Genomic DNA, 14,366 nt, shown 5'->3' on the forward strand with positions numbered 1-14,366 from the left:
CATTTGCCACTTTATTAGACACCCTTACCTTGTGTTTCTACTGCGTGGCCAGTTTATTGGAAACACCTACCTTGCGCTTTCACTCACTGGCCACTTTATTGGAACTCCCTACTACCCTCAGGTTTCCACCCGAGTACCGGGGACTGCAGGACAGCTTTGTAATTTATCCAGTTCCTAAATGCAGACACAGGAACAGGTCAGACTGAAAGTATATGTAAAGTTATTTATTTTCTACTGGATGAAGAAGAAAGTAACAGGAATGGCGGCTAAAGTAAAGTGTTATCTCCTTATTTATCAAGAATAAAAAGGAATCACTGAAAGATTAATTTTGTAAGCTGAGAAGAAGTGGAGGACAGAACAGCAATTCACTGAAGCACAACAGGCTAAATTAACTCTAAAATTTGGCTGAACACGTTTGGAAGTCTCAGACAGGGTTTGTTTTCTTCTTCACTCCATTTCCACAGTATATACACTCAGACCCCCCCAAACACAGCAAGTCCCGAGGCCCAGACGTTTGTGGCGGTGGGACACTGTACATGAAACCAAGATGTTTTCCAGCTGCAAAACGGCTGAATTTATATTCTAAGCAACTGATGCAGGCGTTACGAGTCCACATGATCAAGCAGGTGTCTCTGTTGGTTCTTTATCTGGGTACATTTTTAGGTACGTTTCAACCATCAGGTCTAGGTCGTGCCCAGCACCACAGTTAATGTTAAACATGGCCAGAGTTTTGTTTCTGTGTTTGGCGGGCGTGTCCTGCAGGTACGCCGTTAGTCGCCGCCTCGCGGTGCTGCATCGGTCGTCAACGAGCGAAAGGACTGGCAGGCAGCTCAGGACTTTGAGGAGCGCGCAAACGTTTGGGAAAAACTTCACGTCGGACAGCTGGAGTGTTTCGTAGATGGTGGCGGGCAGGGTCACGTTCTTAGTGCCGTGCTTCCATTTGATCTTCCAGCAGTTGAGCTCAGTTGGTAACGTATCTGGATTGGGCAGGTCATCCTTGTAGATGTCTGCGCTGGTTTCTTCTGTGTTGAATTTGAGCTGCCCCATGATCGCAGGCACCAGAGACAGAGACTTGAGAGCCTTGAGGTGGTTTTCTGAGAAAAAGTCACTGAGCTCCTTAATAACATGACTCACCACTGGAAAAGTGAGGTGGACTTTGTAGTAGACCTCAGGCTGGATCTCCTCAGCGGCGTCTGGCCGCTGCTTTCTGAAGAAAAGCCTGGGGATCTTGACTGGGATCTCCAATGCCGCGGCCAGGTTGACAGCCTCTTCGAACCAGAACTCATGGTAGACCTCTATGTTCTCCAGAACTTCATTTACTGAATGGAGAACAGCTGTCAAACTGCTTGCGGCGAAGAAGACCTCGCTGGTTTGGCCTTGAAGATTCTTACCAAAGGCTCTGGAAAAGGACAGGGTGTTCTTGAGCACAACCAACGCCATGACAAACTCGAAATCTGACAGCGCTTCAGATATGACAAAAGCGTTGTGCGCGACATCGTCGCTCCACTTGAATTCTTCATTATCGTGAACGCTGTCCATGCAGAGCAGCAAAGACTCCAGGAGGTCGATAGCCAACTCGAATGCATCATGCTGTTCAGTCCAGTTGGTGCGGCAGGTCTCCTTGAGAGCAGCTCCCTTCTCCTCGTTGCCCTGGTAGTAGATAGAAATCGCATTCTCCAGCTGATTCTGCAGCAAAGGTGACTTGCTGAAGAACTTGTCGATCTTCTTTAGGGTTGACATCACAAGCTGAACGCTTGTAAAGTTCATGCTGTTGGCCAGGCAGATGTTCAGGGCATGAGGAGAGCATGGCGTGAGCACAGCCAACGGATACTGCTCACTCAGTCTAATGGCCACAGCTTTGACTTTAAAAGCATACACCCCGGTACAGAAGTACGCCTGCCCCCTGCAGTGTTCCATGCTCAGGCCGTACTTCTCAGACATTTCCACACACAGGCTTTGCGCGATGGCCTCCACATCCCCCTCAAAGCGGTGGAACCCTAAAAACTCCTCTCGCACGCTGTTGTTCTGATCTACGAAGCGAATCAGCAAAGGAAGGTGGTTTTCCCCCGAAACCTCCACAAGGTTGTCCATGACCAATGAGAAAAAACGCGCCTCCCTGACTTCGGCAAGCAAATCTTCACAGATGCACCTCTCGCTCACGTCCAGCATCTGCTGCAGCTGGGTGGACGAGCAGTACTCCAAATTCACGGCCGACGTTTCGAACCTTCTCCTGAGCACGTCGTCGCCAGCGTTAATGCGGTACTCCAGCAGTGCCTGGAAGTTGCTGGGCGTGAAGCTCTTGCTTCTCGGTTCTTTTTCAGAATGGCCGTGCAAAGGGATGTTCTGCCTGCCCATCATGACCACGACGTCAAACAGCGAGCGAAGAAATTCCTTGTTTTCCTTCTCCTCATCCGAGACCTGGGGCCCGTTATCAGTCTCTTGCCCATTAGTGCTCTCGGGAACTTCTTTCTCGGCCTCCTTCTCCTCCACTGAACACAAGAAAGCAAAGACAGATTTAACTTGGTTGACGACTAACCAGCAAGTCAACAGCTGATCTGTTAAAATCTATATAAACACTATATGGCCAAATGTTTGTGGACACCCCTTCTAATGAATGCATTCAGCTACTTTAAGTTGAACCCATTGCAGACACAGATGTGCAAATGCGCACACACACACAGCCTGTCTAGTCCCGGTAGTCCAACAAAAGCATGATAAACTCTTTAATACCCTTAATTTCAGAAAAAAACTATAAATGAGTAGGTGTCCCAATACTTTTGTTCATATAGTGCATCATGTATTGTGAAAGTGTTGACATTTTTGCTTCACTTCTATGTGAAGGTACATTAACATTTACAGCATTAAAGACCTTCTGTACAAATAGAAATCTTCAAAGAAGCAAATCAAGAACTAACTGACCTTTTTTCACTTTTGCTTGGGTGGCTTCATCTTCTGCTGGCTGATAGATAAACAGATAAACAGACAGAAACCACATTAGTCACAATGAAAACTGCAGGTTTACAGCAAACACACTGCAAATTATGCACATATTAGAAATGAGAAAAATCAGAGGTTTAAAGATTTAAAGGATGCTCAGGTTGAAAATGAGTGTTTAAACACATAAATGTTTACCTCATATGACAATAACACCCCCCTCCCCTTAAATCTGCCAGTAATTGTATTAGGGACACATGCAATAACAAATGACAAAGATTCCAACCTCGTTTTTCGCCCGCTTGCGGGTGGGATGGTCAAAGATGGTTGGTATGGCGGTATCTTTCAGAACCGTCCTGAAAGGGCTCTAAAATAACAGAAGGAGCAATCTGGTGAGAAATCTACTGTGTGTAATATTAAAAAACTGCACCAACACGACATTTCCTTACTGTTTTCAAAATCAGGTCCGGTTCGAAGTGTCTGGCGCACAGTCTGTGGTACTTGTTCAGATGTTCTGGCGTTTTGTCCCTCAGATCTGAGCGACTGCAGTTCTCCACCCACTTCTTGCACCTATAAACAAACAAAAGATAAATATCTAATACTAAAAACAACAACAACAACAACAATAACAACAATAACAATAATAATAATGAGCTATTACTGGTTTACTTCAGCAGTTGTGAGAAGCAGTATAAATGTTAGTCCTTCATCAGTGCCCTGTCCCAGCACCACACACACACACACACCCCATGTCAGTGTCAGACCCACCACCCCAATACTAGCTATACCTGCTCTGTGGTGGTCTGTCCTGTGGGGTCCTGACCACTGAAGAACAGGGTGAAAGGAGGCTACTACAGTATGACCGGTGGAGCTGATAGACTGGGCAGTGGGTGTAGAGACCGGTGTGTGTTTATATATGTACACACACAAACCACGTGTTTACACAGCTAGTGCTAGTTAGCTACGTCAAACCAGGGCTAGTTCTGGGGGCTAGCTAACTAGCTAGCTAGCTAACTAGCACTATACAGACCCGCACTGAGGTAAAACTATTAGATTAGCCAGCTTTAGACGTGATAAACGGATTTATAGACCAGCAATGAACTTAAAACGAATGAGATTTGTCCGGTCCACCTTAAATAGAGCTGCTGGACCGTTTAAGGTGGAACGGACGATTCAAATAAGCCGCGTTTTTTGCGTCAGTTAGCCGATTAGCTAACACCACCTCACACTACTCACTGTCTGGGAGATACACGGTCAGGATGCTGATCATTAGTCTAAAACATTAGAGTGTGAGTGAGTGTGTGTGTGTGTGTGTGTGTGTGTGTGTGTGTGTGTGTGTGTGTGTGTGTGTGTGTGTGTGTGTGTGACATTACTCGCCTCTCCGGGTCGCGCGGAAACCTGAAGAACGCCAGTACCGAGTGCGAGCTCATGCGCGAGCAGTGCAGCGCCGCGCAGAAGTTGGGCATTTTCCCGCGGTTTCCCTCCAAAACAGCGGCTACGGTCAGGCGGCAGACATCGCCGAACAGGGCGGCACGCGGACGGGGACGGTAAAACTTTCGCAGGGCTGCTTTTGAGCACCGATTCGAGTCGCTCGCGAGTGCTTTGTGCGGTCTGGAGGAGTCAACGCGCAGAAGACCCACAGTGCTTTGCGCGGTGTGTGTTGTTCAGCGGCGGAGCCAATCAGAGCGCGCGGCGAGAGCAGATTTGGCGCCATCACGTAACGTCAACATCAGTCTCCATATGTTAATATGCATGAAGAAGCTGACCCCCCCCAACCCCCCAACCCCCCTACCCCCCTACCCCCCTTCTCTCTCTGAAGGTTTATTATAATATTTTGACAAAAGTATTGGGACACCTGCGCATTCACTGCTTCTTGAAATCAGGATATTAAAGAGTTTCTCCCGCTTTTGTTGTAGTAACTGTTGCTACTGTTCAGACTACAGGGAAATGTTTAATATTCTACTGTCAGTAGAGACCAGGGGCGGGGCCAGACTCTCTACTCCTTTAGTAGACCCGCCCCCTTCTCCCAGGCCGAGCCTGAGTGTCTCAGACCGTCTTCACTGAGCTTCCAGTGCAGAAGCAGAGCGGATTTCCCCCTGGACTCCCAGTCTGTCCGGTAAGTGGACAACAGCTCCAGCTCCTCCATGTACTGACCAGAGAGGACGCCATGCAGGTCCTGCTGCAGACGAGCGCTCTCTTCCAGACAAGACTGTCTGTCTGTCAATCACTTCATTCCTAAGTGTAGCCCCGCCTTCTTCTGATAGAGCAGAGTAAGGGTTAAACTGATGTCTGGGGGAAATTAAAGATGGGTCAGTATCAGCACAGAGAGACTAACTGCTGGAATCTGGAGACACTGGAGACGGAGAGACCGTTTAGAGGAGGAAGAGGAGATGGGAAATGGGCGGGGTTTAGTCATTGAAACATATGGGGATGGGCGGAGCTACACATGATACTGCAACCAGCCAGCAGAGGCGCTAGACCTGTGGTGACACTGAGCCGTTCATGCTTTCTACAGTCACTGATTCAAATACTGACACCTAAATAATATTTAGATTGTAGGTCTTAAAGCTGCTGAGGAAAGATACAAAGTAAACAGACGGAAGCCAATAAAGAGAAGACATTTATTTAACACTGAATTTATACAATGAATGCCTGAACAGCCTTTACAAAGACTTATCACTTGTCAAAGGTTAAGGTAGGGGTGGTAAGCCAGTGTGCAGAATTGTCAATATGAAGAGTTAACGTTTGATAAACAGGGAGAGTAAGAACAAGTAAATACTTACAGGGACAGAAACATGTAACGTTTACCATAGATATCATTAATTATGGCTTTTTGCAATAACAATTGTTAGTCAGTTCATCGACAGATTACTACGACATGGTGATTCGTAATAAAGCCATCTATATACACACACACCCACACCTCCAAACCACAGGCCACGAGAAAGTGCAGTTACTAAAATTAAGTTAATTTACAATTTTATCAGTTTACCATTTCAAACTCATGCTGTATTAGAAAAGACTGTGCATTATGCCACATGATGGTACCATACAAGATATAGCAAGTAATATGATATGACTTCAAATCACTCAACTGAACATGTTAATATAACTTAAATGAGGCAGGCAAAAAAGCTCTGATATGGTTCCTTTGGCAGTTAAAAGGAAAGCAGCTTGCTTACATAGAGCCATTATCCATCACCAGTAGTGTTAGATTGATTAAATAATAGGTTTCATCAGTGTTCCTTACAACTGTGGAAATTACAGATCCAGGCTCCACCTACAAATTTGTTCCTTCATAGCTACGGTTGGACAAGCTTTAAAAAACAGTGGCAAAACAGGTCATTAAAATGTAGGTATTGATGCAGAGCTACAGTCTCTCATTAGGGTGAATATTAATAACGCTCTAAATGTAGGTATTGTGATATACACTGAGGAGGAGGAGCTACAGTCTCTCATTAGGGTGAATATTAATAACGCTCTAAATGTAGGTATTGTGATATACACTGAGGAGGAGGAGCTACAGTCTCTCATTAGGGTGAATATTAATAACGCTCTAAATGTAGGTATTGTGATATACACTGAGGAGGAGGAGCTACAGTCTCTCATTAGGGTGAATATTAATAACGCTCTAAATGTAGGTATTGTGATATACACTGAGGAGGCGGAGCTACAGTCTCTCATTAGGGTGAATATTAATAACGCTCTAAATGTAGGTATTGTGATATACACTGAGGAGGAGGAGCTACAGTCTCTCATTAGGGTGAATATTAATAACACTCTAAATGTAGGTATTGTGATATACACTGAGGAGGAGGAGCTACAGTCTCTCATTAGGGTGAATATTAATAACACTCTAAATGTAGGTATTGTGATATACACTGAGGAGGAGGAGCTACAGTCTCTCATTAGGGTGAATATTAATAACGCTCTAAATGTAGGTATTGTGATATACACTGAGGAGGAGGAGCTACAGTCTCTCATTAGGGTGAATATTAATAACGCTCTAAATGTAGGTATTGTGATATACACTGAGGAGGCGGAGCTACAGTCTCTCATTAGGGTGAATATTAATAACGCTCTAAATGTAGGTATTGTGATATACACTGAGGAGGAGGAGCTACAGTCTCTCATTAGGGTGAATATTAATAACACTCTAAATGTAGGTATTGTGATATACACTGAGGAGGAGGAGCTACAGTCTCTCATTAGGGTGAATATTAATAACACTCTAAATGTAGGTATTGTGATCTACACTGAGGAGGAGGAGCTACAGTCTCTCATTAGGGTGAATATTAATAACACTCTAAATGTAGGTATTGTGATATACACTGAGGAGGAGGAGCTACAGTCTCTCATTAGGGTGAATATTAATAACTCTCTAAATGTAGGTATTGTGATCTACACTGAGGAGGCGGAGTTACAGTCTCTCTTTAACAGCTGATTGATTTATTTTTTTTTTTATTTTACCAGTGTTCTGTAAACCCGGTCCAACCTCACAGCAGCAGCTATGAAAGATCAAATTTATGGCTGAAGCCTGAAGAGATAAACTGCATGTTCTTTTGGTAAAAAAAAAAAAAAAACATCAAAACACTTCTTAAGGACTTTTCTGTAACTTCAGCTTATTTTCTCTCAGCTGAGAACCTCTCCAGGTCTCCAGGTTGGTCAGGCAGTTGGTCGAGCAGTGCCGGGTTTTTTCTGTAGATGTAGGCGTTGGAGTCGGCATCGTCCAGCTGCACCAGCTCGGCCAGCGAGGAGACGCAGGGATCGTGGTCACTCAGCATGTCTGGCAGTCGGGAGGACTTGCGCTGGATGCGGGATGAGCGGCGAACCGGTGTGAGGAATTTCAGGTCCTTGATGGCGCTCTTGCGGCGAGAGCCACTACCTGCCGTTTGTCCTTCAGTCTCAATCCTCTTCTTTACACTAGAGGGAGACATGGAGTAAAACTGATCATTCCAGTTCTAACGTTTAAAATCTAGCGCTGGGAACTGATTCAAGGTCTGGATCTAAATCACTGTACACTCTCACCATAGTCTCGAGGCTCCGAGCGAGTCTCAAGTGATTGCTTGGCCAGGTTCATGTCACTCACCTTTGAAGGAATGGAGTCGTTTTCACATTGTACTTCACGACAGACGCTCCTCCAACCTCCTCTGGTGTGGCATCAATCTTCTCATCACCATAGTCCTCATCCTCCTCCTCATCAGACTCACTTTCAAACAGCTTCTTCTCTTTCTGCTCTTGAACCTGCTCTTCAAACTGTACCTTAACCTCCTTTCTCTCCTCTTTAAACGCATTCAGCGATTCTTCCTTTACATCCAGTTCTTCTTCTTCCAGGATCTCAAACTCTTTATCAGTATCTTCCTCCACCTTGATATTAGCCAGAATCTCTGCCTCGTCACTTTCATCTGTCTTTGTACCTGCTGGAGAAGTGATGGAGGAGAAAAACCATGGCTTCATACAATCCCAGGCCACTTTAACGGAAACTTCTTTCTAATAGCTCCACCATGCTGGTGTACAGTTAGAGACGGTAGCTCATATGATGATGCTTAGTCTGTATTAGCTGCCAGCTAACCATAGAACTGCCCTTGGCTGGACTGGTTTGAGTGGTGGACCCATTCAACCTAGAACGAAGGTGCTGAGGATGGACCACCACCCCAATAATCTCTAATCTGAGGTGGTCCTACAGTAGGCCTTTCCAGCGTCTAATAGCAACAGAAGGTCAGGTGCCCTACAGTCTGTAACGGTACACTTGCAAAGTGCATCAGTATGATGCACATTATAGACAAAAGTATTGGGACACCTGCTCATTCATTGTTTCTTCTGAAATCAAAGGTATTAAGACTGTACCCTGCTTCTGTTGGAGTAACTGTCTCTACTGTCCAGAGAAGAAGGCTTTCTACTAGATTTTGATAGAGCATTGCAGTGATTTGATTGCGTTCAGTGAGGTCAGGGTGTTGGCCATTGACAATACTTTTCTACAGGGACTAGACAAGCTGTGCCAGCAATGGGTGAAACTTAAAGTAGCTAAATGCATTCATTACAAGGGGTGTCCACAAACATTTGGACATAGTGTAGGATAACTATACATATTTGAGGTGAAAAAGGGGTAAAACTCACCATTCTTAAATGAGGAGGGGGTTTCCATTGCCTCTAGCTTATCACACAAGTTGAGCACCAGCTGCAATTGGATAAGAGAAATACACATTAACATAAAGTACTGTACTTGGTGAAATGTATAATTCTACATAATTCAATCCCGCACCGATTCCATTCTGATCTCCGGATCCGCAGGAAGATCCAGATCCGAGTTGTCCAGCAGGTCTAGTGTTGTGTTCATTACGTGGTTTGGGCTGCTAGAAAACACTGGTTTACTCTGAGGGACGTGGCCCTGGACGTGCTCAGGCCGACTCTGCTTCAGCACTTCATGGCCGGGCTGCTTCTCCTCAGGTTGTGCTTGTAGCTCAGGCTGTGCTACCTTACTGGGTTCCTGCATGGCTTTGGGTGGTGGAGCTGGTTTGCTTCCTGGACGAGCCACTTTCTCTGCTATCGGTGGCCTCTTCAGAGATTTCCCCTTTAATGCCAGCCATTCTGCCAGCTTTGCCCTAGGAGGAATCAATCATTTACATGTGAGACTATGAATGTGCTTGAAAGTTGAACTGTAATACTGCTTTGTATGATCTGAATGAGTTATGGATAATATGTGGAGCAGTAACAATTGTAAGACTTCAAATAAATTGGATATTTTATGAAATATTAGTGTTAGCAATTCTTCCAAAATCAGTATAATTTAATTGCCACCTTCATACTGATAGATCACAATAGACTGATATTAAATAGCTAAAGTTAACATATGGAAAATATTGAATATTGCAATATTGCAGTTTATGCATCAGTGGAGCCCTAAATCTAACAAGGTTATAAGGTGGAAGAGCACAGTTCTACAAGCAACCCACTTCCTCTCCTCAGCCGTCTCCACTCTCACTCTGTACTGGCTGATGCTGTTTGAGGCCGGTCTGTTGGTGTTCTGTTCCACAGCAGCTGCTGCAGGTTTGGGTTTGGTGCTCTGCACTGCTGGCTCCTTCTTTCTGATGAACGAGGTGACCTTGCTGGAGGCCAGCCGTGCTGTGGTCACCGGAGCCGGCCGTGCTGGAATCGTTGCCGGGCGAGGCACCGTGGGTCGAGCGGACGATGGGGCTTTGGGTGGGATTTGTCTTTGAGAGATGGACCTCTGAACTGGTTTCTCCACCACGTTTAACTGAGCATCTGACACCGACTTTGTTCTGCTCGATAGATAAGGCTGCGGTCTGGGTCTTGAGGAACTAGGCAAAGCGGTTACACTCTGTGAGCGGACTTTCGACAAAGTCCCCGACTTAGGCTTGGGTTTGGGCGCGCTTGGTTTAGCGAATTTAGCCTCAGCCATCTTCTCTTCACCACTAGGGGGCCTCCTGAAGCAGTCAATTTTAGACTTCACCACTCTGCCCTTGTAGGTGCCAGGGATGGGTTTAGGGGGCACCGTTGAAGGGGGCTTTGGCGCCTCCGCCACCAGTTTTTTGTGGCGAACAGACTGTTCGGTGCGGAAAGCCTGGCTCAGTGTTTTCCGCTTGTCAGGATCCGACACGCTGGTTTTGGTTACCGGTTTGACTTGTTCTTTAGCCTCAGCTTTCTCTACAGCGCTTCCCTCCTTCTTGTCTTCCTTAAGGTCATTTTTGGACTGCAGAGGAGGAACTCTAACCAGCTTTTGTTTTTGTAGGACATTCTTGGACTCAGGTCTTTTCTGACCAGCCACTGGCTTGGCGTTCTCTTTATTGCTCTGAAATACAATAAATCACAAAAATAATTGAGATTATTTAAAAGGCCATTAAATAGCAATACTACCTGAAAACTGCACTGAATCTGAAGGTGTCATTGAATCTCTACAGAACAGTAAACAAGTAAAGCAATACCGAGCCCTTTTAGAGCGGGACAGTGAACGCATTACTCAGAATGACAGACGTGTCCTATATATGTCCTGGATGTCCATGTTGCAACACGCTGCACATTTTTCTAACACAGCAGAATCCAGCTCACTTCATTAAGTGTGTACTGGCCTAGGCAGTTCATTTCATTTCCAACCTCTAGCACTCTCACATGACTCGAATACCGGCGCTTGTGAAAGTCTTTGTTGGACTGAATTAGAGCTACACAGATTTACTGAGCAGATTTACTCCAGCAGACCCAGTGCAGGGCATCTTACAGAGACTCAATGTGCATCTATGGAAAGGAAATGGTCTATTTACTGAGTTGTAAAGTGTTAATATTTAGGGACGCACAGTATTGGCAGATAATAGCTTTATTTAAATAAATAAATTAAGTATTGATAATAAGTATTGATACACTACTACTAAGTACTGCCAATAGAATAGGACTCTCTGGAGCAGATCAACATCATAAAGCTATTGGCTCCACGCTGCCTAATGTCAGGCGTGGGCTAGTAGAGGGGTATAATAAAGCCCCCAGCAGCACTGAGCTGAGGAGCAGTGGAAGAGCTGTGTTCTCTGGAATGATGGTAGTGGAGCTCCACCCAGATGGAGATGCTTTTGCTACTGAATGCAATCAAATTCTCATAGCAACTCTCCTTCACAATTTAGTAGGTGGCTTTCCCTGGACAAGGAAGCAGAATAAACACCTTAATACCCTTACTTTCAGAAGAGACCTTGAAGGAGCAGGTGTCCCAATACTTCTGCTCATGACTCAGCACACCAACAGCAGCTACTTAGCTAATGTAAGTGAATGAGTGAATAGGACATACGACGGCATTAGGTTACCTTTTTAATTGCTGTGTCCATTGTGTCCACCTTAGTTTGTCTTCACACAGGTAAGTGATCACCTGATCAAAAACAAACAAGCTAAGTCATCCAGCTCAGACAGAAACACAGATCTCCGTTCCACCTTAAATAATGCAGCGGTGACACTCTGGCGCCCGGCTGGAGTCCGACCACTGCTAATGCACGATTTAAGGTGGAACGGAAAATTCAAAAGAGCAAATCTGAGCCTCGCGTTATTATTATCATCTATTATTCTTTTTTATAGAGCTACTTAGCTAAAATATTCACATAATAACAGCATGATATAACTAGCCAACAGTCCACGTAATTAGATATATTATCTAGCTAATTAATCAGTAAGCAGCACTAACGCTGCGTTATGCTGTAAGGCGCTGGACGTTAGCTGGGGCTGGCTAGCTGCATCGGTTAGCGCTAGGCTAAGCTAAATGCTTTTTTATATATAAAATGTAACATTTTTAGCTATATAATTAAATGTAAAATAATCTCAGTTATAGTTTAAAGCGTATATATAAGTCTTACCCAGGCGGTAGTGTGCAGTTAAGCTCTCACGCCCTCCAACATTCAAACAGCTCTGACTTTGGCGCTGCGCTGCGCTGCTCCGCCCGGATTCGTGGTCGCTGACTGTCACTCTGTCGTTTTAGCCAATTATCCGGCACAGATCAGATCACGTGTCACAGTGGGCGGGCGCTCTCGCCACCAACCGGGATTTAGGCGCTGCTCGTTTTGAACCAAAATACTAAATTCCTCGCTGTGACCCGAGGAGGAGCGGTCAGGCTCTCTGCAGCGGTCAGTCCGCCCTCTCTTAGGGCAGTTACTGCTGTTAAACTGACTGTACTTGACCTAGATAATCACATACCCACATATTATTGTTAGCTACTATTATTATTACTAGCTACATGTCCAAATGTTTGTGGACACCCCTTCTAATGAATGCATTCAGCTACTTTAAGCTGCACCCATGGCTGCTGACACAGATGTGCAAATTCTAGTCCATGTAGAGAAGAAGTACTGCCAATAGAATAGGACCCTCTGGAGCAGATCAACATCATGAGCCTATTGGCTCCATGCTGCCTAATGCCAGGTGTGGGCTAGAGGGGTGTAAAGCCCCCCAGCATTGAGGAGCTGTGGAGCAGTGGAGGAACTGTGTTCTCTGGAATGATGGTGGAGGAGCTCCATCCAGTACTCTTAGATGGGATGAGTTGGGGAGGTGGGGTGGTGAACAGTAATGCTCACTAATGCTCTTGTTGCTGAATGCAATCAAATCCTCACAGTAAGGCTCCTCCATAATCTAGTAGAAAGCTTTCTTCCCTGAACAGTAGAGACTTATTAATACTAAAGTTTATTTAAATCTTTAAATCTTTGTTCTTTATCAGCATTTATTATTATTATTATTATTATTGTTGTTGTTGTTGTTGTTGTTTTCTGAACCATAAAAATATTTTATTTTATTTAGAAATGTTAGTTTTTTCATTAAAAATGATCAGATCTCACTATCTTGTGCTTTCTGTGCTTATGTTTATCTATGTACCTATAATTACTTCATTATAAGGGGGTGAGCATCAGCTCTTCTGAGCCGCTAGATGGCAGCACACTACAACCCCCCTCATCTCCAGCTTGTGTTGCAGGCTCAGGTGCTGATGGTGTCTGCAGTGTTTCAGCACTCAGAGCAAATGAAGTGTAAAAGCAGAATTACTGAAGTGTTGGAAACTTGTGCTATTAGAACGGCTGTGCCGGAGCCTCATCGTTCAAAGTCTTTCTGCCTCTGCACTTTAATTAATGCAATATTTAATTCATGAGGCGTTCTGCTGAGTGTGTTAAAGGGTGCTGCTTTTATGTGGGTCATTTCTGATGCTTATTTTGCTGGACTGTAAATTATACTGCATGAATACACAGCAAGCCGAAGCTATTTTACTCTCGTTAAGGCATGGCCCTCTTCTATTTCTCATCTTTAATAGCATGTATTAGTATGTGTGTGTGTGTGTGTGTATGTGTGTGTGTGTGTGTGTGTGTGTATGTGTGTGTACTAGTATACTAGTAATGTAAAGGAAAGTCCAACAAACATTCTTTATAGTTCAGTGAGTTTGGGGTTATAATTCACTGACTAAATAGAACCAGGCAGCACAGACACAGCCCATAATTTATTTCCTATCCAAACCCAGCAGTGAAGCTACAATACGAGTCTTCTGAGTTTTATATGGAATGATGATGATGATGATGATGATGAAGGTAAAATAGTGAATAGAGAATCTGAACTAATGCAGTTCTCTTTAGGGACTACTTTCTGTAGCTGCACTACACCCTGCAGCATGTATCCCTCCACCATTTTAATGATCTGGTTCTAAAAGCAGGTTCTAGAGCCAAACTCTTCTCAGAACTCTGGTAGAACCGTGTCTCAGGCATCAGGCAGCGTCTTCATCACCATTAGGTGAAGAACTTTCTGTGAGGAGCTTTTATTAGAGCTTCAGACGTCTGCTTCCCTTCACCTCCACTGTAGAACCACAGCTCTGACTGGGGGAGGTTATCTAGAACCCAGCGTTTCACACCAAACCCCCCAAACCCCCCAAACCCCCACTCTAACTGTCTCTCTTCACAACTTAACCGGTCATT

General features: G+C 44.8%; 1 protein-coding gene across 1 annotated transcript; it reads right to left on the bottom strand.

Moving 5' to 3' along the window:
* Positions 1 to 240: 240 nt before the first annotated feature.
* On the bottom strand, positions 241 to 12,363 carry LOC140537212 (52 kDa repressor of the inhibitor of the protein kinase-like). The gene is made up of 13 exons (XM_072659537.1): positions 12,279 to 12,363; positions 11,739 to 11,800; positions 9,888 to 10,744; positions 9,197 to 9,536; positions 9,052 to 9,112; positions 8,024 to 8,354; positions 7,572 to 7,857; positions 7,435 to 7,442; positions 4,312 to 4,545; positions 3,384 to 3,504; positions 3,221 to 3,301; positions 2,920 to 2,959; positions 241 to 2,489 (listed from the first exon to the last, which is right to left on the bottom strand). Exons 2-13 carry the CDS (start codon positions 11,757 to 11,759, stop codon positions 619 to 621), a joined length of 4,251 nt encoding a protein of 1,416 aa, XP_072515638.1. The 5' UTR covers positions 11,760 to 11,800; positions 12,279 to 12,363; the 3' UTR covers positions 241 to 618.
* Positions 12,364 to 14,366: the final 2,003 nt, after the last annotated feature.

This window comes from Salminus brasiliensis, chromosome 16 (genome assembly GCF_030463535.1).
Source record: "Salminus brasiliensis chromosome 16, fSalBra1.hap2, whole genome shotgun sequence".
In the NCBI taxonomy this organism is placed as follows: Eukaryota; Metazoa; Chordata; class Actinopteri; order Characiformes; family Bryconidae; genus Salminus; species Salminus brasiliensis.